Here is a 27,524-nt window from a genome sequence, read left to right as displayed (position 1 = left end):
CATTGCAGGAAAACAAAACATCAGATAGCAAATAAATGGAAGAGAGGAAACATACAGAAGATTAGAAATCAAATAAAACTATGCACTGCTCTCTCCCTGCTCCAGACATTGAATATTTTATCCTTCTCTGTTGGAAATGTATCCATTAGCTCTTTAAGCTTAATTTTTGTTCTTCCTGTGTTTTGGTGATTCTGAAAAGAGTAAAACTAACTAGTTCACAGTGAAAGAAGCATAACGCCAGACATCCAGGCAGGTAAATAAAAATATCCTTCCCAAAATTTGGGACTGGCACAAGGATGACTTTCATAATTTTTTGTAAATTTCCTAGCCACATAAAGCAACCCTTTCAAACTGAGGTAAATGAAGGAAATAGCAACTTGTTTCTCAGTTTTTTCAGCCATTGTTTAGCACTGCATTTATAAAATCTCACTATTATGGCAAAAACGCAGCAAGCTTTCATCTCATGCCAGCTTGCACAGTCCTGTTGTGTAACACCATACAGAAGCTGCCACTGACCCTGCATTTCTTTCACCATATCCTACCTTTAGCCCACTTTCATTTTTCAAATTTGTTTAAAAAATCATATTTCTTATTCAAATAAGAGCAGAACATAAGAGCAGTCATACTGACTTGAGTCAAAGGTTTATTCTGGTAACCTGTCTTTAACTAACCAAGGTTACATCCTGGGGGAGAGCATGAGTTACAAAAAAAATATGCAAACCACTCTTTTACACTTTCTAATAATATGCTGCTTAGATTTTTACTACTTTGTAGCAAACATTTCTTTCATGACCTTTAGAATTATGTTAGAAGCTTGCTAAGTTTTGGAATCTACAATACCCTTTGAAAATTAGTTGCACAGTTTAATAAGTCAGAATTTGTAAAAATTATTTTCTTATGTTTGGGGTTTTTTTTACAAGTTAATACTTCACCATTTCATTTGATCCCTTTTGGACAAAAAAAAAATGGTTCATTTAGATACATTTGATAACAGCTCCCTTCAAATTGCCTGGAAAGGAAAAACACAGGGGTGTTCTGCACCTCCCAGGATTAAACCTAACAGGAATTTTGTCAATGGGAACAGCATGCACCCCGTGGAAGCTGGGAGCTAACAAAAGCCCCAAAGGGAGAAGACGGCAGAAACTGTAGTTATTAATAATCATCAGGCAAAGTAGTTTTGTAAGAAGGCAGGTTACATTCCCTGCCACACTCAAAACAAACATCTGCAGCTCTCTAGCAACAGAACCACTTTACCATGGGAACTTGGCTTTCCATTCTTCCCAGAAACCAAAAGGAGAGAGAGAAGAAAAAAAAAAATTACAGAAGAATGCATGTGCTGCAGCTACCATCAAAAGTTTCCCTTCACAAACAAAAAAATTGGTTAGCTTCTTTTCCTAAGACATCTGTTTAAGCTTCTCAGTATTTTTCACTTTAGTATTTAACCTGCATCTCAGTACCATACAAATCTAATGTGCAACACTATTTTGTTTCTAGGCTAAAAAATCAATTTATTCCCATCTGAGTACACTGGCAGATTTTGCAATAGAGATGTTTGACGTTCTTGATGAAATCAACTATCAATCTTACAATGACTTTGTCCTACGAGTTGGTAAGTCATGCTTCTACAATTATCACACAAGCAGAAGACTGGTTTTCGTTGGCTTTTCCTGTGCTGTCAGCAAAGGATTACCTGTCCTGCACTCATGATTAAAACTGAAAATTCTCCATTAGTGAGAGAGTCACATCCATGTAAAAGGTCAGCAGTCTGGATGGTGTGCATTAGTATTAAGGAATTGCAATTCCCTCCAATTCCAGTATGCTTACTTAATCTATGTGCCCTAAAAGGAAAGTGCATCATTAATTTTATACAATATTATGACTGTACCCAATCTTGTGCCTTACACTTGGAGGCTGGAACAATAGCTTGCCTCTGGGCAGAGTGAGAATTGAATGCCCAGAAGAATCTACCCCAAACACTGAAAAAATACTTAAACAAGCTGTCCAGAGCCAAAGGGCTTTAGAGTTGTAAATTAACACTGCTGAGAGAACATTGCTAAGCTGCTGAAAATTTGGTTTGACTGTATTACATTAAGTTGCATCTGCAAAAGCTTTGTTAGCATCAAAAGTGCAATGGGAGCTTTTTCTCCGCAGACACCAAATCACCTTAACCAGTCCTGTTTTCTCCAAAAAATCAAATTCTCTGGTCTGCACAACACAGCCCTTCCAATGCAATCCTTTACATGTTATGTCTTACCACTCATTTCTCTCAGCCTTCTCAGAGATCAAGTTCCCTGCTTCCCTTTCTTTATGTATCCTGCTCCTCTCCAGTGGTACTTCTACTGCTGTTCTCATTTTATTGCATATTTCAACACAAGTAGTTTTCTCCAGCTTCTTTCTCTATGTGTTTTCATGGCTGACTTGTGAGAATGAGCTAGGCTACAGGAAAACTGAGGTTGCTAGCAGCAGAAGATTGAAAAAGACCGAAGACATCAAAGGCAGCAACAGAAGAGTTATGCATCTTTGACCTCCTGTACATCCAAATAATTATAAACCTCAAATTCTCTTTGAACTCTGTTATAACTTGTCTTTCCAGGTTCACAAAGGATCAAATATTTAACCTTCATTCTTCTTCATAAATTGTCTAGAAAAGCCTTTGCACGGAATCTCATGCAGGGTTTAGTATCTGCAACTCTTCAGGGCACTCAGAAGAAACATCCTCTTTTATCTTCCTAACAAGATGCTGAAATCAGTCGGAAATGTAGAACTGAGCTCTGCAGTTTCCAAAAATATATGCTTGAGCCATTTGCAAGTACTTTTTTGTCTTCTTCTACTGTCTCTGAGATCCGAGTTGTCTAGTACTAACAACCAACCTGACACACTTCCCGTACCCCAATCTTTGTGTATTGTATTCCAGACCATTATTTCTGTTCCACTTGGAGAACCCTCATTAAAACCTCCATTAAAAGGCTTTATATATGCAATTGCAGTGGAAGTTATAGGAAACAATTAAAGATCTTCAACAGTTTGTCCCATTTTCAGCTAAACTCTGCGCTACTACTGCTTTTCTTCTTTTCTTTAAACAAACATTGGATTTTTAAAAAATCCATAGAAGAATCAAATTTTTATGTTGTCAGTCACATTATATTTCCAATAAGATATCCCAAGGAATGTCTTTGTTGTGTTGCTAAGACTTTTACAAATGCAGAAGTCCACTTGGCATTAATTTAGTCATAGAATCATGAATATGCTAAGGGATCATCGAGTATGTAAGGGAGCCATCAGGATCATGAAGTCCAACTCCTGGCCCTGCACAGGGCAGCCCAAAAGTCACACCATGTGCCTGAGAGCATTATCCAAATGCTTCTTGAATTCTGTCAAGCTTGTTGCTGTGATCATTTCCCTGGAGAACTTGTTCCAGTGCTCAGTCCCCCTTCGGGTAAAAAACCTTTTCCTGACACCTAACCTAAACTTTCCTTGACTCAGCTTTATGATGTTAACATATATTACTGTATTACCAAAAAAAAGCTAAGACACTTGTGTCAAATCTGTTGTGCAGGACCATGTTTCCTTTGGATAATATGCTGTAGTGAAAACCAAACTCATTGTTTAATTTTAGGTATTAATGTTGGGCCAGTAGTGGCGGGAGTCATTGGAGCCAGAAGACCACAGTATGATATTTGGGGGAATACTGTGAATGTTGCCAGCCGGATGGATAGTACTGGAGTGCAGGGAAAGATTCAGGTGAGTGCATTTTAAGAAAATTTTGCAAACTTTACATACTTCCTGTTTTATATGTGGTTACATTTTCAAGAACACTAAGAAAACACAGCCTCTCTTTGTTCTTATGGAGAGGGCAGCACTCTCCAGATGACTCATCATCAGAGGTATAGTTATTTTCCATCTTATACACTTCACTCCTTAGAGACAATGAAATCCTCAAATAAATTATTTCCTATCAAAAGAAACAAGAGTTCTCTGCTTCATTGGACACAGTTGAAGATAAGCCTGACAATGTTAATGCTGCCGGTCTTTGTGCTGTAGAACTTTTGCCTAAAAAAGACCTACAAGGAAAGGATATATGCTCATTTGCATCTTAGCACATTTTATGTAGCTCTAAAAATTGCTTGGATACTTTGGATTGGAGAGGTGATGCAGACAGAGAACATTGTTGTTCTACTACTAGAACCTATGGTGTTTCTCTCAAAAGCTTAATGAACACCTGCAGTAACTTATCCAAAATATCTGTCTAATCTTCAGGGATCAACAGGTCTTCTGCAATAAATTAATATCACTAGAACTGATACAGCATACAATTTGGTTACATATTTCTGTTGGATGGAGCTTAATCTGTCTGTGTATTTATTTAACTCAAGACCAGAAACTCTGCTTCTCAGATTCCAGTTTTATTAGTGATCTTTACTTCTTAAAAAAAATTCTAAGTGAACCTGAGAGCAGCTGTAGGTGATAATCCATTCTGTTTCTGCATATTTCATGACTAAGAAGTAAAATGGAGAGGGGTGAGCAACTACATGAACAAAAAAAGTAACGGGTTTGTTGTTTTCTTTTCTGTCTTCAGGTGACAGAAGAAGTTCAGCGGATATTAAAAAGATGCAGTTATGAGTTCGTGTGCAGGGGTAAAGTTAGTGTAAAGGGAAAAGGTGAAATGTTGACCTATTTCCTGGAAGGAAAGGCTGATGGAAATAATTCCCAAACACGGTCATTAAACTTAGAGCGGAAAATGTACCCTTATGGGAGAGCAAACATTCAAACAAAACTGGGCACCAGCTGTCCATCGGTGTCCTCAGTTGCTAGCTTTACTGCAAAACCTGGTCTTGGAGCAGGTCAAGCATCTGCCACTCACACAAACCAAACACTGCATTATCTTCCTTCTGTGCCAGCTGTGAAGGAGGCATAGAACAAAGGAGATTTGGTTGTGCCACTTGCAGTGAACTTGGAGAGCAATGGTTGCCTGAATTTTTACTAAGAAGTCAGAGGTCATAGGCCAAGTCATTAACCAAGGACCACTACAACCCAACCAAAGAGAACTTGGGGACTGTGTAATGAACTATTGCAATGGAACATATAAGGGCTAGCAATTCTGTTATGAAAAGTCAAAATGGGATTTTATGGAAATGAGGCATATTTTCTTGGCATTTTTAAACAGTAAGTGAAAAAAAATAGATAAATGTGCAAGCAATTATCTACGTGTGTGTGTATATATAAGTTTTAATCCATATATGCACACATACAAACAGTTCTGTGTAGACTTAATAGAGATTTATAGAGATGAACATAAAAATGTGTATTTATTTACACATCCACCTGCAGAGACATAGCAAGGAGATTTCTCTTTCTGTCATAGCCAGAATTGTTGCGCCTGGGATTAGCAAAGCTGCATTTAACCATGGAATGTGGAACACCTGGAGACTCTCCAGGGCTACAGTAAGACTTTGAGAAACTGTCTTACCAGTGTATGAATTAATGCAATGAGAACAGTGTTTATTGTGCTGTCAATGGCAGATTAATGAAGATTGGATTCAGCTAATTACAGAACCCTACGTAAGTTTTTTTCAGTTCTCCTTGCATGCTCAAAAAACTTCCAAAAACTTTCAATCAAACCATTACACTAGGATATAAAGTAGATAAATCACAGAGCTTAAAGTTTAGGCAAAAGAACAATATATATTCTTTCCATTAAAAAAATACAAGTGTGGTAGAGCATAGAATTTGCTGCCTCTTTATAGGTCATTTGACTCTGTGCAAGACAGAGGAGCCACCCTGCAAGCACAGCAATATGCTTCTGCAATATAGAAACATTCCTGTATGTACAGTGCTGATTTTACTGAGGAGCAGAAGGATGGTATTATTTCAGGCTTTTAGAAATAGCACAGGTCCTGTGGCTCAAGTCCAGGATTTACCATTCTAAACAGCTCAAGGTACAGTCCTGTACTGGTGGCAAACATGCTGCTGCTAGTTTTGTGACATTTGTATGTTTGACAACATAATTTTATATATTAATTGATTTTTAAATTTATGCCACAGTTTTATTACACCTTGATTCTATCCAGACTCACTCTTCAAAGCTGTACAATTACAGAAAGCTATAATTCTGAGAAACAAGCACAGTCAAACTTTGCCAAATGAGGAGCACTGGTAAATGTGCCAGGAGAGCAAGGCCTGCTCTTAATCTGCATAAAAACGAAAATGTTGTGGCTGCTTTTTTCTCTACTGCTGCCCACATCATATTGTTTATGGTTTCATACTGAAGTGATGATCCGGATGTGAAATGTGGAGTGCAACTCCCTAGTCAAGGTGGGAGCAGTTGAAGGTCATCCTGCTGAGGGACACGTACTCCATGGACATGTGCCATATTGTCCTGACAGGGATTCACAGGCTAACTAACCTTGTCTGCTTTCCAAAAGAGAAATAAAATTTTACATTGCCTAAAATCATGCAAAACTTTCTTTTAACTAGCAAAACAATCCACCCCCCCACAAAAAAATACAAGATCAAAAAACAACAACAGCAAAAGCCAAAAAAAACCCAACAAAAACAAACAAAAACAACCCACAAAACTAAAAATCTCACTCCAGAACGCAGAAGTTGAATAGACTGTACAACAGAAAATTTTCATGTACTAGGTTTTACACTTCCCTTTGGTGGGCCAATTTTGTAACAGATTTCAGTGGAAAGAAGGTTCTGAGCAAGTCCCCTCTTATCAGCTTTTCTTTGGAGCAGTAATTTTTGCATTAAAAGTATATGACAGCACTATGTCAGTAGATGCAAATGGTTAAAGAAATGTTGCAGGAATTTCTGGTCTCCACTCAGGATGCTCCAGTGCGACTCCAGTGTTTTTCAGCAGAGTTTTAAATTAATTTTTATGTACCCTGTCTGCTGAGTGCTTCATTACAAAGCTGGCAAAGTTAGTCTTATGATTAAAGTGACTATAAAAACTTGAGAACTGCTTCTTAATTGTATTGTGCAGGTAATATGCACCCTGATTGAGCTGAAGAAAGTCACTGCATTTCTTTATCTCTCTAGGAGCTACCCAGTTCACAGATATTCTTCTAGAAAAAATTTATTTCTGGTTTTGAGAGTTTCAAATAATTTTAAAAATATACATGTAGAGAATACAGATTTAAAAGAAGAAATATTTACATAAATAAACTGAGTAAGTGGTATTTATGTAAAGCACACTGCACAATTATGTTCTCTAACAGGTTTATAAGAACTAAATAATCACATGAGTAACTTAAATATTTAACAAAGTTGGAAAGCATTATGTGCAATAGCATTAATCACTCAGTTCCTCTCTCAGAGAGCCCATGCTACACAATTTTTGAATTCAATGAATTTGGTATAATTTCACTGATAATAATGAAATAAAAGTATTTTCTGATCCTAGAAGTAGATCTGGTAGTATGTGAAAACATTGACCAAACACACCCATTGGCCCACCCAAAAGCTTTCAGTGAAATTACTTATTTGTTATTCTTTTTATTAGGCTGAAGACATAGGCATCTTGCCATTGTTTCTTTGATCTTTTACTAAGTGGACAGTGAGCACAAATGAATTGTCCCCTCTGCTGATATTTTTGTGACTGTTCTCCTTCCCAGACCCATTCCCAGTCTGGTAATATCAGTGGAAGATCATGTAGCAAGGTAAATTTAGATTATTCATGTTAACATTTTAAATTATTAACAGGTGATAATTAATTAGAATTGGTCCAAAGATTTTCAAAGCCTGATCCTCTTTAACAAATAAGGCATGTTATTTTTGTAATAATGTTTTCCATGTTAAATGGAAAGGACCAGACAGGTACAGTCCATCATCAGCTTCTCATTCTGTGCTTTTGGAGGAGGTCTCTTCTTCCTAGAGCAGTTGAGTGGACCAGGATGGCTTCTTGGTACTGCAGGCAAGCTGGTGTGTATGTCCTAGCTTACAGAATCAGTAATGGTATATTTGGAGTTGATTTCCAGACTTTAAGTCATAGATTTATAGAATGCTTTGAGTTGGAATGGACCTTAAAGATCATCTAGTTTCAACCCTGTTGCCATAGGTAGGGACACCTTCCAACAGACCACGTTAACATCACTCTCTCTAAGTTCACTATCATTAACATCATTATCCTATCATTAATGGTTTTTGTATTTGTATTATTTTGTTGCTGCTTTTACCATGGGGAAAATGATATATTAATTTGTAGTCCTGGACTGAGAATTATAAATTTATGAAGAAAGTTCAGCTAAGGCACAAATTAGTAAAATACAATGTAAAAATGATATGCAGGGTTCAGCAGCCATTTCAACAATGAAAGCTAAGTGCCCTTTGAAATCATGATATAATGAAGCTGTGCTCTTATCTTTATGCTTTCCCTCTGTATTCATATAGTTTTTCCCCAGTAGAACTTTCTTGTTCTGTCTACATTTGTTTAATTTCAGCTTTTGTGTGACAGTTTTAAATGACATATTTAATCTCTCAGCTCTTCTGCATTCTTTGACATGTTTAATAAGTTTTATACATGGGTGGAAAGAGGGGAAATATACATGGAAGTAATACATCTGAAAACCTCATAAATGCACATTTTCTGCCAAATTAGAGAAAATTGTAAGAAAAAAATTTTTGGCAATTGTCTTAAGATGGTATGTGGCCCACTCCAATATCCCTGAAAATCATCAGAAGGATTTCCCTGGATTTCTGTGGGATTCGTGTTGTGTCCATCTTACTGCACGCAGTTGTATTTCCTGTCTTGCATATATTAATTTTCTGGTCAAGCACTGTAACTTTTGCCTAGGTAACCTTGCTGTAGCCCTGTCAAGGTGTCTGCCCCACAGCAACCAGAAGTCCCAAGTGTTCATCTGAGGATAGTAACTTGTTGATTTCTGGGCAGAATAGCCTCCTGTAGTTCTGTTCACTGTTTTGTGCAGCTGTTAGCTTGAAACAATTAACAGATACAAGCGCTAAAAAAAAGTGATGCCATTTTGGCATGTCGATGTCTGTCAATAGCAAGCACAATATTTCATGTCAGTTTGCATGCTTCCTTTTCAGATAATAGTAATAATAGAAATCTTTCATTCTTTATATAAACATGTAAGTGTCAGAGATCTTTAGTCTTGAGAGCTAATTTCTAAGTATTCCTATACTACCTTTATCTTCAAATGGTTTTTTAATTCATATTCTCTGCTGAGATTGCAAACTGGCATTCCACCAGTTACTGGCTAGATATTTCCAAACATATTGCTTTTACATTGACTAGAAATCTACTTTAACCAGCCTGTGAAATGCACAGTTTTTTGTAGCTGCTTTACCCTGTGGCTAGTGACACTCACTTCTCTTCACCAAACAAACACAAATTTTCCCTTGCTTTCCCTAGGTGAGACTGAGAGCCAAAAGCTTCAGCTTGTTAGGGCTGAATCTGCATCCCCTTATGTATCCACAAGGCCTGCAGCAATCACCAGTTTAGGATGCTTGCAAAGGTCAGGAGCTGAGCTCCTGTAGGCCAAGTTCTGCCTTGGGTTATAGCAATGTCTCGTGTCAATACTGAATATTTTTCAACATTGTAAACAAGAGTAGGTCATGCACCGAAATCTTTCACACTTTTGCCTGTAATTTATCTGTCAGGCAAAATAAAGTAGTTGGGTGTCACTGTTTGAATGAAAACAGTATATGACCTGTGCCATTTCAGAGCTTTGAAGAGTCTGAAAACATTAATAAGTAGCATGAATAATTTTCCTGTGTTGTATTCCTGCTTATAGCAGAAAGAACGCATTTTCTTTACATCAGCAAATCCAGATTCTCTATGCGTTCTGCCCAGGCAGGAGGACTATTTAGCCATAATATTCTTTCAAGTTAGAGTTTTGTATTACAGTGAAAACCAACATTTTTTTAATTTGTGATAAACCTGTATTATAATGCCTTATTTTTAATCTTGTACAGTGTTACAAAACAAGAGAAAACATTGGCCTTTCATGTATTATTCACTTTAAAAGATGTATTGTACTATGAAATTCTGTAAATAGTTTTAGCTAGGACAGGTAGTTGCATGTACACTTGTATAAAAAGAAGGAAAAAGGCACACTTTTAACAAAAATGAATGATTTTTGTAAGAGGCATTTTACATATGCATGGAGATTATATATCCTTTTAAAATGGATGTCTTTTTTGGTTTTCCTTGCAATCTACTGCATGCCATTCATGCCTGACTTCAGTAAAACAAACCAGTATGTTTTTGACATATCACTTCTGGCACAGTTAAATCACTAGTTGCATGTGCATTCAGCAAACCAAAATACAAACAGCAAATAAAAAAGAAAATAACTTCATGATTGTGATCTGCCAACCTCAGTGTTTCAAGGTCCATAACACAGCATATGAAAAGTGTTATCTCTAAGCTGTCTTCATAAGGTACCTTCTGGTCATTAGAAGCAATAAACTACTTTCTGTAGTGTAAAAAGCAAACCAATACTCTAGTTCAAAATGGTGTAGTATCTGACATTCAGTGGTTATTCTCTGATAATGCAATTGATGTATCAAGAAGGACTAGGTGTCAAATCCATCTTTGCTGTATGCAGGTGCAACACTATGGAAAGGCAAAGAAGGTGAATTTGGCCCATTAATGTTACCCAGAGTATACTTCTAATGCGATAGTAAGTTATTGTATATGAAAAGTACATAATTTAAATAGGTAGTTTTCCTGGATTCATACATACATATATATGTATATATGTATGTGTGTGTGCATATATATATAAATATATATAAATTAATTTTTTGTTGCCTTATTTCTGTCACTTTTTTTACTTATTTTCCAAATAGTTTATATTGCTAAGCAGAAAGTATTTAACAAAACTATCCAGAGAAAGTTCATAGCGTTTATCTGGCTTTGAGCCATCTGGGTTCTCTGCTGATTCCATGCTTCCAGAGATGCCTCCTTTAGGCATCACAGCCTAACCCACAGCTTGAGGCTGATGTCAACTAGTGACATTGAAATAAGAAATCAGTTTCCAATCTTCTATTTGATTTTTTTCCCATAAAGTTGATGATCAAACTTAAAATTCTGAAGGAAAACCTAAAATTCGGAAGGTATTTTGCACACCTCATTTTTAAAGTTGTCATATCTATGTCACTACAACTCAGGATTACTTCTCAAATTACTTACATAATTGCTGTATGACAAGTAAGGAGTATTTGAGGAGGGTAACACTGAGTCTTGTGGCAAACAGAAAAGGGTGTAGACTGTAAATACTTTCTGCTTTGAATAAGGATTTGCATTTTACAATTTGAGCTAGTGTTATGATAGAACTCAGAAATCTGTTAAATTTTTTGTTTAATCAGGTGACTATAGGATTAACTAAGCAGTACAGCTTCTGCAAGTACTTTTGTCATCCTAAGTTTAGAGGCAGGTTCATACAATATATCCTTGCTGCCTGCATAGAAAAACCACTACCTTGTACTGACAATTGTCTTCATTGTAGTAGTTAAGGGTTTCTAACAGTCCTAAACTAACTCATCTCAAATTCAGTGGGTTTTACATCTCAGTGTGGTGTAATTGTTGTGAATAATGACAATCTGGACACTGCTCCTGTATCCCACCCTGTTTATGATTGCCGCTTTCCAGAACTCTGTATAGGCAATTTTTAGATCATTTTTCATTTTAATCCCATCTCTCTCTGAGTTCTCAGGCCAAATCTAAATCATTAATAAATATATTAAGGTAAATAATGGGAAAAGTACATATAAGGGAGTGGTAGCCTGTTGCTTTTTAATTCCTTTTCAAAATATCACACTGCTTGGGTGGCCTGATGTGATTTACAATCTGATTGGTGCAAGGATAAAAAAGGAAAGATGGAAAAAAAAATAGGCAAAGTCAGCAAGAGTTCAAAAAACCCAAAAAAAGTAGCCTGTGAGATAGCAATTGCTGAAAGAAAAGGGTGAAAAGCCAATACTCTTCTGAAGTCAGCGGTAAAACTCAGTGACCTGGGACAAGTCTGAAGTATCTGATCTGGAAATACTTAACCAGATTCATAGTGCAACAAAAATAAGGCTTCTGTTTAATTGCATGGTCAAATCAGTTTCTGAGGTTTTGTGTCACATTTACAAAAATATTCAAGACGTCCTGGTGAACCACTTCCAGAATTTCAGAAGGAATTATCAAAAGTAGTTGGGGGTTTTCACCTTTAATACCTATTTTTTGATTATTAGGAAGCAACTTGGAATTCAAATTAGCATTGGTTAACGTCCATAGTATTAGTCCTGAAAGGACTTGGTTTTGCTTGTGCCTTACTGCATGCTGGAGGATCTACTTCTTTATATTAGGATCCCCATTTTATGCCTTCTGTGGCATCAGACATGACACACCTGCATAAAACTGAAGGGGAAAAAATGTGCTGCATCACTGTGAAGATTTTTATTAATTCCTTTCCTACTTTGGTTTACTACCAGTACAGCTATGTGGATGCAAGGAGTGTTCCATTTGTTTGTGGAGGGAGGCGATACACAGGTATATGTGGATCCAAGCTGAAGAAGAATAGGTTTCCTAAAAAGCTCAGTGAGCTGAATTCTGCAGAAAATATTTTCAGATATTTTGGGACTCCTTTCACAAAGCTGGCTGCTCTCCTCTACAGAACACCTTGTAACTGCATTGTCAGGTTTGCTAGATGTAGGTTAGCCTGCTGCTGGTAAAACAGCTAACAAAGAGTTCTTGCTGTGGGCTAAAGTGGGGTTTAATTACTGTGGTTGTGCACACTATCATGTCTTACTTCCAAGTGCCTGACCTTCTCCTTTAATCCTAGACCTGTCTTGTAGTGGCATCAGTTATGAAAACCTTCAGCTGGCACATTGAAGTTACTTAGGTGATTTCTCATGTCTTTTGCTCCTTAGTGCATATGGGTGCAAGACAGATTTCATATGCCATTCAAGCAATATATAAAGAATTTTTAGTGAAATGTAAATGAAAATTATTTATCAGTGCCATCAAAATTGTTTCATGATAATTATATTTTGAATTGCTACAGTAGAGATGATTCTTCTTAGAATTTCTCCTTTCTTTGCAGTAACATTACTAGGGCTCAATAAGGAAAAACAAAGAAGAAAAGAGATTGCATAACTTGCTCCTGTTTACAAGTATAATTGTCTGTACAAAACTGAACTTAGACAAAGAAAACAGAGAGTTTCTTTTCTGCTTTCAAACTCCTGTTTATTACAGAGAAGTGGCTTTGAAAAATGCTAGAGAATACAGTGAGAATGAAAGCAATGCTTACTTTGTCTAAAAACTAGAATCCAAGAACAGCTAGCTTTTCTAGTATAATTAATACAGAAAATCTTAGAACAGTGATATTATTTTCTTTGAAATTCTGACAGAGATTAAATCCTGACACATTTCACAGTTTCAAGCAAATTCAGTAAAATAATTTCAAGCAAATTCAGTAAAACCCATCTCTTAAAATCCCTGCCTTTAAAACTTGTGTTGCAAGTAACATCTGTCTGAATTGTATCCTGCTGGTAAGTCCTTGTACTCTCTGCTGTCTGCAGCTTAACTTCTGCCCTGCTGGCATATGTACATAGGTTCTGCTTGGAAATAAGATGCTCAGCATTTCTCCAATCTCTTAATTGAAAAGACGTAAAAGTGTTTTATAATTAATGTTCAGCAGCCTAAGGTAGGAAGCAAAAGACTAGACAGAGCTTGTGTTCTATAAACAAAATTAGTCTGCCTACACATGATGACAGAGTTAATTTTAGGCTTATCCATAATTTTAAGGATCCTAGAAATATTCAAATGTAATAAATATCATAGCAATAAGAGGAGATTAAGCTAGACATACCTGCCTGCCTCTTAACACCATATAAGTTTTCTTTGCACATAAAATATGACCTACAGCTCATAAAATAATGTTTCTTCAGAAATTGGTACCCCTTCTACACTTAACTCACCCTCAGTTGTTCTATGTCATCATATTTTTGTTGAGGAGTTTACTGTACACTCAGGCCAGCTTTACGATCTCCCTCTGCAAGTCCTCTGTCACATGGTTGTCAAACTTCTTTTTCAAAAAGAAAATATATTTTCAGAAAGTTGATTTTTTATGCATAATAGATGTTTAGGGAAAAAAAACAACATAATACATAATCTCGTTAGGAAGCAGTACATGTGACAACAAACCTGAAAGGGCATATAAACATACTCTGTGGTGGGAGTACAGGCACCAACAGCTAGCAGCAAGCTGGGCAATAAGGCTTCAATCTGCCATCAGCAAACAGGGCAGCATCTCTGCTCAAGGGCCTGAGGAAGAGACACAGAAAAGAAAGAGTGGTGTAATTCATGTTCTCTAGTAATTTACCAAGAACATGCAAATCCATTTCAAGAGCAGTCATGGTGTCTGGATACCAGTCTTTACTAAAATGTTAGAGGAAAGATACAGGCTTGGAGTATTTTCTGGCTGGTTGACTTGGAACATTCAGTAAGAAGACTGTGCAAGAGGAATCTTAATCTACTTAATCTGCAGATGTTTGCAGCAAATTCTGCACTGCTTCTGGATGACTTTAAATATTTGCTTAGACTTTGTGGAAAAAAATGTTATTTGCTTCAGGTAGACATATGGGAAAAACAATGTATTCTCTGTATTTATTGTCATAAAAGTTTTCAGAAGAACTTTTAGTCTTGTTTACAGTCCAGTAAAATTAATGAAAATATGAACTTCATCAATTATTGAATTTTTAGATTAAGCCTTATTCTAGTGTCTATTCCTCTGCCATGTCAGATGGGGTGTGACCAGTGACTTCAAAAGGACCAGGAGGAGGCCTACGGTATCACAAAAGAAACATCTACATAGGTAAAATGGGTAGTCCTAACTTTAAGGAGTGAACAAGTAAGTCAAGATGTCATTATTCCAACTTCTATAGCCCACTGAACCTATAAATAATGTTTTGATCTTTAAAGCTATACACTAGATACATATATATATATATATATATGTATATACATACTACAATACAATAACTTAACACTGGGTAACTTCTAATGATAAATTTTCATTAATAATACGGGTCTATTTTTATGTAAATATATTATTGTAGAGTATCTTCCAATCTTTTTCAGGATTGTTAAATTGAGAAGAGCAATTGAATATTTGTCCTATTTTTATGTTAAAAAGTGAATGGACTGAAATGTTAAATGTGAATGTAAATTTCTTATTGCAACTTTTATACTGAGTGTTTGCACTATTATAATTTCTGGAATCAAATTAAAAATAAAGGAAAAAATTGCTTGAATAAACAGCTGTATGAGACTGTTGTTTTGGTTTCGGTTTGGCTTTGGGGTGGGAGGTTGTTCGGGATTTTTTCTGTCTTTTAAATCATATTGTATTCATTATTATATACCAAGCTGCCTCTCAGAGGGTCCAGCTACAGCTTCTCAGTCAGGCTATGAACATGCCTCTAGAAATGCAGCAATTCTGCTTTCAGAATTGCTTTGAATTAAATAATCTCTTGAGAACAATTCAGCTCCCTTATGAGTTTTGTTGATTTTTTGCATTGACCACATTGTAAACCAGCTTGGGCCAAGCAGAGGAAAGTAAATATGCGATGACCAGCAAAATACCACCCACACAGACCAGAAGACAGTGAGGGGAAGCTTATCTCTCCCTTTTCACAAGGCAGAAATTATTGGTTAATTTAGGACAAGTGTAGATTTTGTAGGCATTTTATGTTATGCAAGATACAGAGCCAACCTGAGAGCAAAACAGCATAGGTTAACTTGAAATTGATTTTAAAACTGATACAGTTTAGTCAGGTAATATGCCTCACAATAGAGTTGCTAAATTTGGGTAGTTCAAAGTAATTTGGCTGTACCACTTCCAAATGACGGCAGACTCCCATCTGGCCAGCTGAGAGCAGAAGCAGAGGTGCTCAGGTGCCTCATTCCTGTCCATGAAGATATGCCCTGAGATACCTTGGCAATGCAGGATCCCCTGTGATGTATAACAGCTGGGGCTCAGATGCAAGGGGTTTTAATCCAAATGCTAGACAGTCTCCCCAGCTGTTTTTCTTGCAGGTTAGAGAGCACAGTGTGAGTTCTACAGAATCACAGTGCTGTGAAGGAATGTGATGGAGCTGGTTTTGGTTTGCCCTTACATTAGTGAGAAGTGTTTGAGGCCTTACGTAGCCATTTTTTGCCTTGCCCTTCCCTTCTGAAGGACAACATGCCAGACCTCCCTAAGTGTAAATCAGAATTACTTCACTAAAGTCAAAAGGACATAAATAAACTGAAAATCTGTCCTTCACCTTTCATTGTACCTATTCTGCCACATTGGTATTTTAAGGCTTTCTCTTAATACTAAAATGTGTAACTCTTTGACTCTTGTTTTGGGGAATTCTATGTACATGAATACACACAGAGCTATTTATACCTGTGTATGAAATATGTACACTCACAGGCACATATGTTAATGAGATAGTATATGTTCTGGATTAATGACTCAGGTCATTACTTGGAGACTTTTTTCCGCCATGTCCCATTACACAGCCAATCATTTCAGAGACAGTATGAGAATTCATTTTGCTTAAAGAATGAGGCAGGATCAGTATTGGATTGTTACCCCCTTGGTAACACTTTTGGACATGAGGAATTCCAGACAGCATTTCCATAGCATAAACCACCCAGGACTGAAACTGAGGTTCTTGTCCAAAAAATATTACCAGAGGATACTGTCAATTTCAAACAGGCAGAAGGAGAGAATAGAAAATGAGAACATTGTGTATGTTGTCCATTGTGTACCTTGGTGCATTGCCATTGTATCTGTGTCAAAGTCTTCCAGTTTTGCAGCCATTCCCTAGAGCAGTGGGTCCCCTAATGCTGTTTCTGCTGGAAGAACATGATGTTCAATGGAAGGAAACAATTATACAGGTATCAAATCATGGACCATATTCTTGTTTGGGCCATTATGATGGAAAAAAAGAGTCATAGCTACAAAGTGAGCCATGTATTAGAGATGGTCTGTGACATTTTTGGCTCTTATGAAACCCTCTGAACTTTCAAGAGAGCATTTAAGCATTTAAGAAGATCTTGAGGTATAGTCAGGCTGCTTAGGAATCCTGGTCTGATCTTAATATCCAGTCTTGTGCAGATTATTTCTGCTGTCAACTTCAGCAGAATTTTGCATAGATTTCCAGGTCAGAATAGAAACTTGTTTTTAATATTAGATTAATATGAATCTCCCAGGCTTACACTGTTCCTGTATTTATAACCAGGCATTTGTTAACTGTTATTAGATTTAGCCATAAAGAGCTAGAAAGGAAGAAGCTAGTGATGAAGTAGTCATTATTATCAAGAAGGTTTTCATTTACAAGGCACACTCTGAAGATACCAATGATGTCTTTCATAGAGATGGTGTAACATAAATTACTACAACATCACAGACCAAGCAGATGAGCCTCCCTAGCGAAAGTGCTCTGCTTCACTAAGTCAGTGGGACTCTGATTGATTAATTAGCTTACCCCCAGCTTAGATCACCTGGGGATTCATCTCCACAGTTCTAATGCTGCAAAAAAAGAGCCATTTATATTCACTTGGCCTTACTTCCTGCACAGGACTATACTCAGTCTGGCCATGCTACTGCACTGCACAAACACAGCACTTTTAGTTTATTATTGGATGTAATAAAGTAAAACAAATCCATCATTTTCTGGTTGCTGAGAGATTTGAAGCTAGACATTTGTTTGGCCAAACTGGGCTCATAGTATTGCCAAAGGTCATGAAAGCAGCATGGACTGTTTTCCCCCAAACTCTATAGTTACTCTGTATGTTTATTGAACTTTGGCAATACTGTTATGTGCTCCTCAGCAGCTCTGCCAACATAATTAAAAAGGAGCAGTTGTATCAGAAACGACACAGCAAGTTACTAAGGAAAAGGTCTCAGTTGAACATTAACTCAGATTGACTTGTGGGGTGTAGAAACACGTAGAAAGTGTATAGGACACTGACTAGTGAATAAACAACATGCAGACAGAACACATACTGGCATTCTGGTAAGACAAGAGTGTAATGAAAATGAATCATTGACGCAATTACAAAGGCAGTGGTAACACATTGATTTTATCAAGGTCAATGATCTCTATTTCTATTAAAGAATACCTGACTTCTTACTACACAGGTAATTAAATTTTTTGAAGTTAAATATTGATCCTCCAGACTTCTACATAAAAAAGTTAATTTTTTTCAATTTGACATCCCCCCCCACGATGGTTTAAATTGGCTACTTGTGTATTATAACCTTGTTTAACACAGAGAGACAACAATTTTTAATGCTTTAAGCTTTCATAATTGATCTTAATATTGTAGCATCTTTTTATGTGTACAAACTAATCTTCCTTTTGCATAGACACCAAGGACTCTATCTGAGGACAGAGCTGGTCTAAACTGAGGGAGGACATGGCACTGAACTTTTCTATGAGATGTAAAGGTATGTTCCTTAAGGAACTTGTTTCTTCAGTCATACTATTACATTAAAGCAGAAAAAAAACTGGCTGTTAGAATACCACTTCCAGTTGCTTACAACTGGTGGACCTCGGTAAAAATTTATATCGGTACCCACATTAAAAGCTTTTAAAACTATTTGAAATGGTTCAGAGACAAAGAGCCAAGTTTCATTGTTCCTTAAAAGCATATTGAAATTAATCATATGGAAGATAATTTAGACATTTAAATAAGGGTTTGACTTTTCTGAGCAGCCATGAAACCCAGGAAGTAGTTCAAGATCATGGTTTTGAATGCAAAAAATTGGATTTGTTGTCCAGTTGGACAGGTCCAGTCATAACAGTCATAACCAAAACCTGTAGAAATATATAACCTGAAGGACACATCATGACACATCATGACTAGCAATACACATCAGTGTATTGCTAGTTCAAAGCCATTTTTTTACTGTGAGGTTATGAAATTGCTACACCTAAATCGCTACACCAGGATTCCCTAAAACCTTCCTCTCACGCTCCTTATGAGGTGCTCCTATGATCAAATTGAATGAAAATGATGCTGTATGTAAGTCTGTTCCTGGACACTGTAGACAGACATTGATCTTGCCTCTGTCCAGGAAAAAGTCATTGCCACACTGAAAAATAGAAACCTCCAACACTTGCAAAGGTACCACTTTCACATTACAACCATAATATAAATAACATGTGAAGAAAGTGTTTCAAAAGGCAAAAAATTTAAAATTGCTGATAGTACATAACGTACAACATTGTACATTATGCTTTTCAGGCACTGAAAAGTTTGTTTAACAGAATACAAAGGAATCATATCGTCCTTGGTTCCTGAAGGTTTCAGCAAAGGTTTTGCTGGTGAAGGGGCTGGCAGACATGCTATGCTGAGGACACTGGTTTTGTCTAGGTTGGAGAGAAGGAGGTTGAGGGGTGATCTCACTGCTCCTGACAGATTCCTGAAGAGGGGAAGGGAGACAGAGATCCTAATCTCTTTTCCTTGGTATCCAATGCCAGGGCGTGGGGGAATGGCTCAAAGCCATGTTCATTGGGGGAACTTTAGACAGGACATTAGGAAGCATTTATTTACCAAGAGGGTGGTCCCACACTGGAAAAGGCCTCCAGGAGAGGTGGTTGATTCTCTTTGCCTGTCGGTGTTTAAGAGTCATGCATGCTTAATTACATCCTTTAGCTTTTGGTCAGTTTAAAGTGTCAGCAGTTGGACTGGATGAACACTAAAGATCCCTTCCAACTGAAATATTCTATTCCCTTCTATTCTAATCTTTTATTTTCTATTCTACGTGAAAGTGTCTTCCAAACACATCTATAAAATGCCAGTCCCCCTATTTATCCTATCACAAAACTCAGGATTCTCAGTGGTGTCCAGACATGTAATTCCTACTGAAATAAGTGGAAATAGTGCTGAGGTGCTTTTGTAAAGTTTGTAAAGTTCCACTGGCTCCCTCTGTGCAGCTTTATACACTTGAAGAGACTAAGTCCACAGAATGTGTTGCAGTGTTTCCATTTCAATGTCTGTGGCTGCCCAAAGAGCTTACTGGGACAGAGTCACTTCTCCATTTGCCCACTGTACCATAATGCTTTCCAGTCCCAAAGGAGGCACTATTCTGCAGAGGTTAGTTCATGATGAGGCTCCCTCCTCATTTCAGACTTCCCATTAGCAAATAAAATGTTTCACTCTTATTTTCACTAAGGAGCTCAGTCTGATCAGCAACTCTTGGAGCACTCCTGATTGACTTGCCTATATACAAAACTCAGACACAGGAAGAATAGTTTATGTGAATTTGAATCAGATTTGTATTTTTATGGAGTTTCATCCATAAACTGCTTGTAATTTGGGCCCAAGTCTTCTAAACACTTAGGAAACAATTTCATTTCCTTTTTTTTTTCCTTTTTTGTTTTTGTTTTGTTTTGTTTTTGTTTTGTGCACTCCTTTCACCTTTCTGCTAATTTTTTCTTTCTACATGAGTCTAAATTTAGAAAAACATTTTCACATTTGTGTTCCTCTCTTAATTTCTTGCTTTCACTCTCCTTTTGCTCCCCACCATCATTTCCATGCTTCCTCTGGCTCTTCTGTCTTCCTTATAATGCTTTGAGGGTCACTCCACCACAGGTCATCAGACAGAGTAGAATGCTGAGCTCTACTTACCAGCTGCTATTTCTTATTACGTACTCGGAATCACACTGTATGCCTAAAAAACAGACTAGTTGCAAGAGTAGGGAGAGGGCCTATTAGTGTTCTGCCCAGGAAAGACTGCCCCTAGCCCTTGGAGAGCACCTAGCTTGGAGACTTACACAAGATTTGTGACTTTACAAACTAGAACTGCACATCCAATTCAAGAAAATAAGTTAGGGAAGCAAAGAGTTAAGGATTGGTTCAGAATACAAGTTCCCTTCAGGAGAACTGTTTGGCAACATCCTCAGACTAGAAAATGAAGAAATTAAAAGTGCAGCAATTGAGGAATTGCAATCTCTCAAAACAAACCAGAACACAAAGGGAGAAAGGTGTCCATTTTTGTCCCTCTTTGTATATTATTCCTTGGTAAACTGAAAAATAATTCCAGTATTTCCCTTTTCCAGATGAAGCCTCCCCAAAATTCCATGTCTTTGAAGTGAATTCATGTATTTGAACTGGAATGAAGGGGCTGAAATTTGAACAAAACACTGTGTTTTTATTATATTCCCCACTTCTGTTGGTTTTAGAAGTAACAAATTTAAGAATTAATGTTTAATTTAAGGAAATGCAATAACCTAAGTAGTTCTTACATTTTTTGAATAAATTTAGAAAGAAGATTAAATTATCTCCTAAATGAGATCAACAAAAGGATCTTTCAAGACATAAACCTAAAGCAGTGGGAGTTTGATATAATATATATGAAGATCTATATTAACATTGCAAGAACTGAGTGCCATCTTGCGTTATGCAACAAATGAGAGGAATTGTGTGTAAATATAAGCCAAAAGGCTGTATCCAAACCTTTGAAGTTATTGTTCAAAATACCAAGTAGACAATACTGAGGATAAAGATGATCATTCCAAGGAATGTAAATTTAGTGAAGGAATTATTCATAATGAATAGGTCTAAGTGCAGGACACAGTATGCCTCATTCTTTGAAAGATGCAAGAAGCTTTCAAGGTGTCACTCAAGCCAGTTTGCGTGTTTCCTGTTCAGATATAGAATATGATACACTGATACAGATATAGATATAGATTTACTATATCTATACAGATATAGATATAGATACACTGAGACCAAGGTAATATTATCACTGCAGATGTTCTACTGAGCTCTGATTCTTAAATTAATATTGGACTCTTTTCTGTCTTATCTCTGTACAGTTACGTCTTTCCTATTCTCTGTAACATCCTGCCACCACTTGATAAAGAGATGGATCTGTAGGACGTAAGATAAACATTATTAGCAGAAAGAACAATTTACAAATCTCTTAATTTGTATCTTGAGAATATTTAGCAAGGTTCTAGAAAAAAGAAAAAGAAAAGGCTTTTTAGAAAAGGAGGAAGTTGTTTTTTAAGAGTTTTGCAGAAAAGGCCATGGAAGGTAGACATAAAGATGATGCAGCTGCAGACAGCACTTACAGACTGTGAGATTCCATGGAAAAGGACACAAAAAATGAAGACAAGCACAGCAAGGAGTGCCAAGCACCGGCTGGGAGGCAAGGACATGGGGTCCAGTGAAATTATGTCAGCTTTCTCAGCACCCCAAAAAGCTTCTCATGCAGGTTCATGCTGCTCAGTGTTGTTTGCATCATTGCCCTGCTGGGAGAGGTGATATTATGTCCCACGGTACAGCAGGACAGCACAAACATTGTGACACCATGTCAAGACACCACTGTGCTCTGTACTATATAAGGAACTGGCTTGCTGGGCCTGCAAGGCACAGAATGACTGGCCCGGTGGGTTTGTTCACCGAGCCACAAGGTATAAAAACTAACTACAAACATTCAAAACGAGGTAAAGATTAGTCTGTGTTTATAAAGGGCTGAGACTTTTTTTTTCCCCCAGCCACAAGTATCCCAAAATAGTTTTTGTTTAATTCTCAAAATATTACTGTAGGAACTTCCCCTGGGAGTTTAGGAAATAAATAGCTTATCCTGGACAGACTATTTATTTCCAAGATGTTTACTCATGCAATCCATGTGATTGTAGTGTGCCTCCATTTCTCAAGCTCTCTTTCAGCTCCTTAGGGGCGCATAACTTAAGCCCAGCAACTTTATCCATATACTGACCGACTGTTACTTCTAAATTTTGAACTGGTAGCTCCAATTCTCTATTCATACTAAAACTATTAATGTGGCAAGAGAGAGCAGTTTATGATTAGGTTTGAAATACCCAGACTCCCTGGAACCAAAAGTTCAAATTCCTGTGAGATCAGTGCTTTTGCCCCTCTGTCTGTGCTAGATGCACTCTACAACCCCAGGTCATCCACATAAAGCCATGAAATTAAGTCTGTCTCATCAGCTTCAAGGTCCACAGGTCATGCTTTGTCAAAAGGGGCTACCCCACTATTTGTGCACATGCTCCCTCACACCTGTTCTTGCTCTACAGCATTGTGATAACAGCTGTTTACTGTCAGCTACCACAGAGCTGACTTGCAATTCAGGACTGGTGTAGTCCAGCTGTTTTTCAGTTGATAAAAATTACAGTCCACCACCTAAACCATACCATTTCAAACCAATGGAATTCTAATCTAAGAGCTGATACTTTGAAAATGTATGCTTCAAGATAAAATGCTGTCATTAGCTGTTAGCTGCAAACACCATGACATTCACACTGAAATTTACAGTTTTTCAGTTTATTCTCACTTCCTATTTTCCTAAAAGAAGAGCTTTTTCACAGCAGATTTAACATTAATTTCTCTTTTTTTTTTTGAACAAGAAAAGGAATGAGAAGAAAAAATCAGGATGGCAATATACTCTATCAACATACATCCATCTTGCAGCAGATCCTCAATATGCCTTAAGCAGCCATGTGAAGCCAATTAACCACTAGAGTATTTTTGTGATTGAAATAGGCAGCATATAGCAGAGATTAAATACCAATAAATATAGCATGCAGATAAGTTGGCTAGCCCATTTTCCTATGTTTAATTAATCCTAGATTTCTATTTAGTTATTTATTCATTTAGAAGCAATGCCGATACTCCCAAAAATGCTAAATGTGTTAATTACGGAGTGTCTGTAGCAAAGGATGGCCAGGATGAACCGGTTTATATGCAGGAAAGTAGCAGCTGAAGCTGGATTACTTAAAAAAGGAAGGAAGGAAGGAAGGAAGATATTAGCTAGAACCTCGTAGGTCTGGTAAGCCTGCTGTATTTTGTCAAATTTCCTGCAAAATGCATTCTCTGTGATCCACTTTGATATTCTCAAATAGTTTATATTTCTCTGTTTGTTTTAGGCTTCTCTCCTTTATCTATAGTGGTGTTGGAGCAGAAAAACCTGTTGCTTATGTGTATTTATCTTTCTAAAACATAGAGAAATGCGAAATAAAAAAAAATTGTTTTCTGCAAAAGCTTTGGTTGAAAAAAAATTGTTAAAAACTACTTTAAGAAAGAAATAGCTTTTAATTGTTCATTTAGTGATGAAGGGGAAAGTATTAAAATATATAGCTGAGGACAGGTTTGGGGGAGGAGTGGTGGCTGCAAAATCCTCCTTATTCCCTTTCTAAGCTTCATCATGTACACTTCTATGATAAAGACTAAAGGAAGTTAATCTGTCTGAACAGAAAAGGAAAAAGGCAGTCTCTGTAGACTGAGTGCTGCCTATGTGTCACACAAGCTAGCACTGCTAAGAAGTGAGGGAAGAAATGGGTATCCAAATAAAAATTATTATGGAGTACACCTCCCTCTTTGTGAGGGAAAAAAAACCAAAAACCACAAAACACCTGACTTCTGCTGTATTGAAGAGTCAGTGCCTTATTTCTTGCTGCCTCTGTGTTTAGAAACACAAAGTGGATGTGAAACTTTTCTAGAAAACTTAGACACTATACATGTGAAAAATATTGACAAAGAATGGAGAACTAATACCTTTCACTTCAGCAAATATACTTCTCTGTCTTCTTGTGCCCTGCTTCATGGTAGTCCTGTTTTGCCCCTCCAAGGCTGCAATCTATATACAGCTTAGAATATGGGGCAATCAACCTGTATGAAATATCTGAACAACCTCATGAAAGCAAAGATTTCAACAATTACTAGAAGTACTTAACTGCTCACCTGATTTAGATGTTTATCTTAAATACATCTCAAATCAGATATCTTTATCTTGGGCTTTTCTGCCCAAGAAGTAGCAAGTGTAAGAAGCAGAGTTTCTTTTTATTGGAGGTTTGCAAATGGATAGGAATAATGCTACTAGGAAAATCAAGCTTGCCATTGTAAATTCAGCTGAAAATAGACTGGCACAGAACATATATTTTTTAGAATCAAAGCTTAGGGTTAGCTGAAGATAAATATCAAGTAAATAGAAGGGAAGTAGAGGTTTGTGAGCCCCTTCTCAAGGAATTAAGGGAAACAAATTGGTAATTTGATTAAGAGATCATTGGTGAATCCAGAAATTCTCTGTTCATCTCCTTAGAGTACTTGATTTCTTGCTACACAACTGTAGTCCCTCTGCTATCTAATACTTTTCAGCTGCATACAAAGTTTTAGCAGCTGAAACCCCAAAAGTACATTATTTATATACCTGGAAGGAGGAAACACTATCTTAATGACGTTGCAGTTAATGAAAGATCTTTCAAAATTCTAGCACATTTGGAGCTCCTCATACAGAAGGGTAAGAGAGGAGTAGTAAGTATTGGATGTGTGACCGTTCTCATGATCTGTTTTAAACATGGCTCTTCTAAATGCTTGAATACTGATCTATATAAAGGATGAATTCTATGTAAAGACAGAATATAGACATGAAAACAGAAACACTTTGGAATTGATTTAACAGCTTGCTGCTAAAAAGCAGCTGACATTGCATCTTTTACACCGTGAACAATGACACAATCTTCTTATTTTCTTAAGGCAATAAACCTGACTTCAAGATGTCAGAGGAAGATGATTCTTTTCTGAATGTTAGAAGATCTCTGAAGAAGAGAATGGTGAAACACAGCACCCCAGTGGACTCAGTGCTCTCAAGAACAACTCCATCTTCTATAGATCTGACAAATCAGTCAATCAAGGACCAAGATGCCACAAAGAGAGTTTATGGCTCTCCAATGCCAAAATCAAATCTAAGTAGATCGTTATCTCAAGTATCATTAGTACATGCTGATGTATACATCCCTCCTGCATCCCCAAAAAAGCTTGCAACAGCATTTGATTTGCAAGAACTAAATAAAGAGAAAAGCCAAAGCTCTCGGCTTGTATTTTCTAGAAAGAGGCTTTCCACTGTGTTGGCCTCTGATGAATCAAATCAAGAGCCAGCTCACAAGATTGTCCCCAACACAGAAACTCAAGCTACCGCCAGAGCCTTTGTGGATGCTGCAGTAACTCCCAAGAGTGGACCCTCATGGCTTGTTTCCGGATTACCAGGGATAAAAGACCCCCCGGTAGCAAAATCCAGAAAGAAGAAAATTGATAAAACTCTTCAGGTAAAGACTTTCATTTAGTTAATCAGTAGCTAAGTTACACAAACTTCTACCAACACAGAATATATACAGACATTTCTACTAAAGTGGGAATAGTTTACTAATGGAACATTTCCATAACTTTAGCAGTGAGGACATCTGTTTATGAATTGTGTCATAACCTGGTAAACTCTGTGATACCATTCCTAATCACAGACAGGATGCCAAGCAAACTTCCAAACTAGCATTTTTTGCTTCAGCTTGTGAGCTGGTATGACTCATTGTGCACCCAAGTGGGAAAGTATATTTTTTAATGTCTCTTTCTGTAGAAGATATTTAAGAATAGGAAGAAAACAGTAATTGGAATTCTAAAGTTTCTTCATGTTAGCCAAGTCAGACCAAACTTTAGGAACAAATAATCTACCCCTTTTTCTTTTAAATCCAAATTGTAGTGCTTTATAAAAAGAATGACAGTCATTCCAAATGGGATCTTGTGAGCAGTCCTTTTGAGTAATGTAGAGTTTTCTGGGCAAAGCTTAGATTAATAGATGCTCTGCAGGTGTTGGTTGTCTGTGGTGCACAAGAACTCCATTTTCTGAAACTTTAATTATTTGCTAAGGGCCTGTGGAAAGCCCATAGAAAGCACAGGAAGGCAGCCAAGTTAGACTCTGAAGACTGTCATGTCAGTGTGAAGCCATCAAATTATGTTCTGTTTTGGTTTTTTTCTCTGTACCATATTGTTCTTGAGTGTGTCAAGAAAACTTGCCAGCTTTGAGAGTAAAAGCTTCTTTGCTTAAAACAAATGGAAAACTCCAGCCAAAACTGAGTTGGGTCATAAGTCCTTTGTGTAGGCTGTTCGTTTTTGAAAGCAGGTGATATCTGAATGCATTAGCTTGATTAAACAATATTTTTTCTTCTGTAACAGAGAAAGAAAGAAAGAGAATGGCTGCTTTGTCAACTTAAAAACATTGAGGAGGCAACTAAACATGAACTGACAATTGAAGAAGCTTGATTGGGCTACCTGTGGGATAAGTGCTGTCACTTCTGTCATGTGGGAAAGGCGAGTTCCAATAAATCACACTCTGTTATAGTGCCTGTTAGGCTTCCTCTTTCCTTCCAAAATGATCTTTTGCTGTTGTTTATTTGTTTTGTCATTCTTTGCTCTTAAATTGAAGAGTAGCCAGGTATAAATTAAGACAAGAGTTAAGAAGAGAGTGTCTCTACAGGAGAGTTAATGTTAATTTATAACTGCTCAAAAGCCTAGAACAAAGAAGGGAGGAAGAACTTCATGTTTAAGAAAAATTCTTCATCCTGCCACAGCCTTCCCTGGCCTTAATCTTTCATGTAGCATTAAGTCTTATAGGGTTACTTATCTTTCTTAACAAGAAGTCACTAGACAACGTCCTAGCAGCCACAATGAGTGTGATCCTGGTTAGCCAGAGGAAAATCTCTTTCAAAGCTGATGCATC

The 27,524-nt window shown here is 37.1% G+C and overlaps 2 protein-coding genes across 7 annotated transcripts in view; both read left to right on the top strand.

The window, feature by feature from the left end:
* ADCY1 (adenylate cyclase 1) overlaps window positions 1–15,286 on the top strand; it is a 161,521-nt gene extending 146,235 nt beyond the window's left edge. For 5 of the 6 annotated variants that reach the window (XM_038162996.1, XM_038163022.1, XM_038163031.1 and 2 more), the window contains 3 exons: window positions 1,495–1,609; window positions 3,617–3,741; window positions 4,577–15,286. In XM_038162996.1, the coding sequence (XP_038018924.1) occupies window positions 1,495–1,609; window positions 3,617–3,741; window positions 4,577–4,915 (579 nt within the window). In that variant the 3' untranslated portion in view covers window positions 4,916–15,286. Of the gene's footprint in view, window positions 1–1,494; window positions 1,610–3,616; window positions 3,742–4,576 lie in introns of those variants that run through there. The other variant, XR_005259798.1, reaches the window with a different exon arrangement.
* A 3,106-nt stretch (window positions 15,287–18,392) lies between these two features.
* Window positions 18,393–27,067, top strand: LOC119696944 (coiled-coil domain-containing protein 201-like). Its single transcript, XM_038126904.1, has 3 exons — window positions 18,393–18,452; window positions 25,511–26,079; window positions 26,981–27,067. Exons 1-3 carry the CDS (start codon window positions 18,422–18,424, stop codon window positions 27,065–27,067), a joined length of 687 nt encoding a protein of 228 aa, XP_037982832.1. The 5' UTR covers window positions 18,393–18,421.
* The last annotated feature ends 457 nt before the right edge of the window (window positions 27,068–27,524 follow it).

The sequence above is a fragment of the Motacilla alba genome, chromosome 2 (genome assembly GCF_015832195.1).
Source record: "Motacilla alba alba isolate MOTALB_02 chromosome 2, Motacilla_alba_V1.0_pri, whole genome shotgun sequence".
NCBI lineage: Eukaryota > Metazoa > Chordata > Aves > Passeriformes > Motacillidae > Motacilla > Motacilla alba.
The sequence above is the reverse complement of the archived record's forward strand: the minus strand, read 5'-3'. Positions and strand labels throughout refer to the sequence as shown.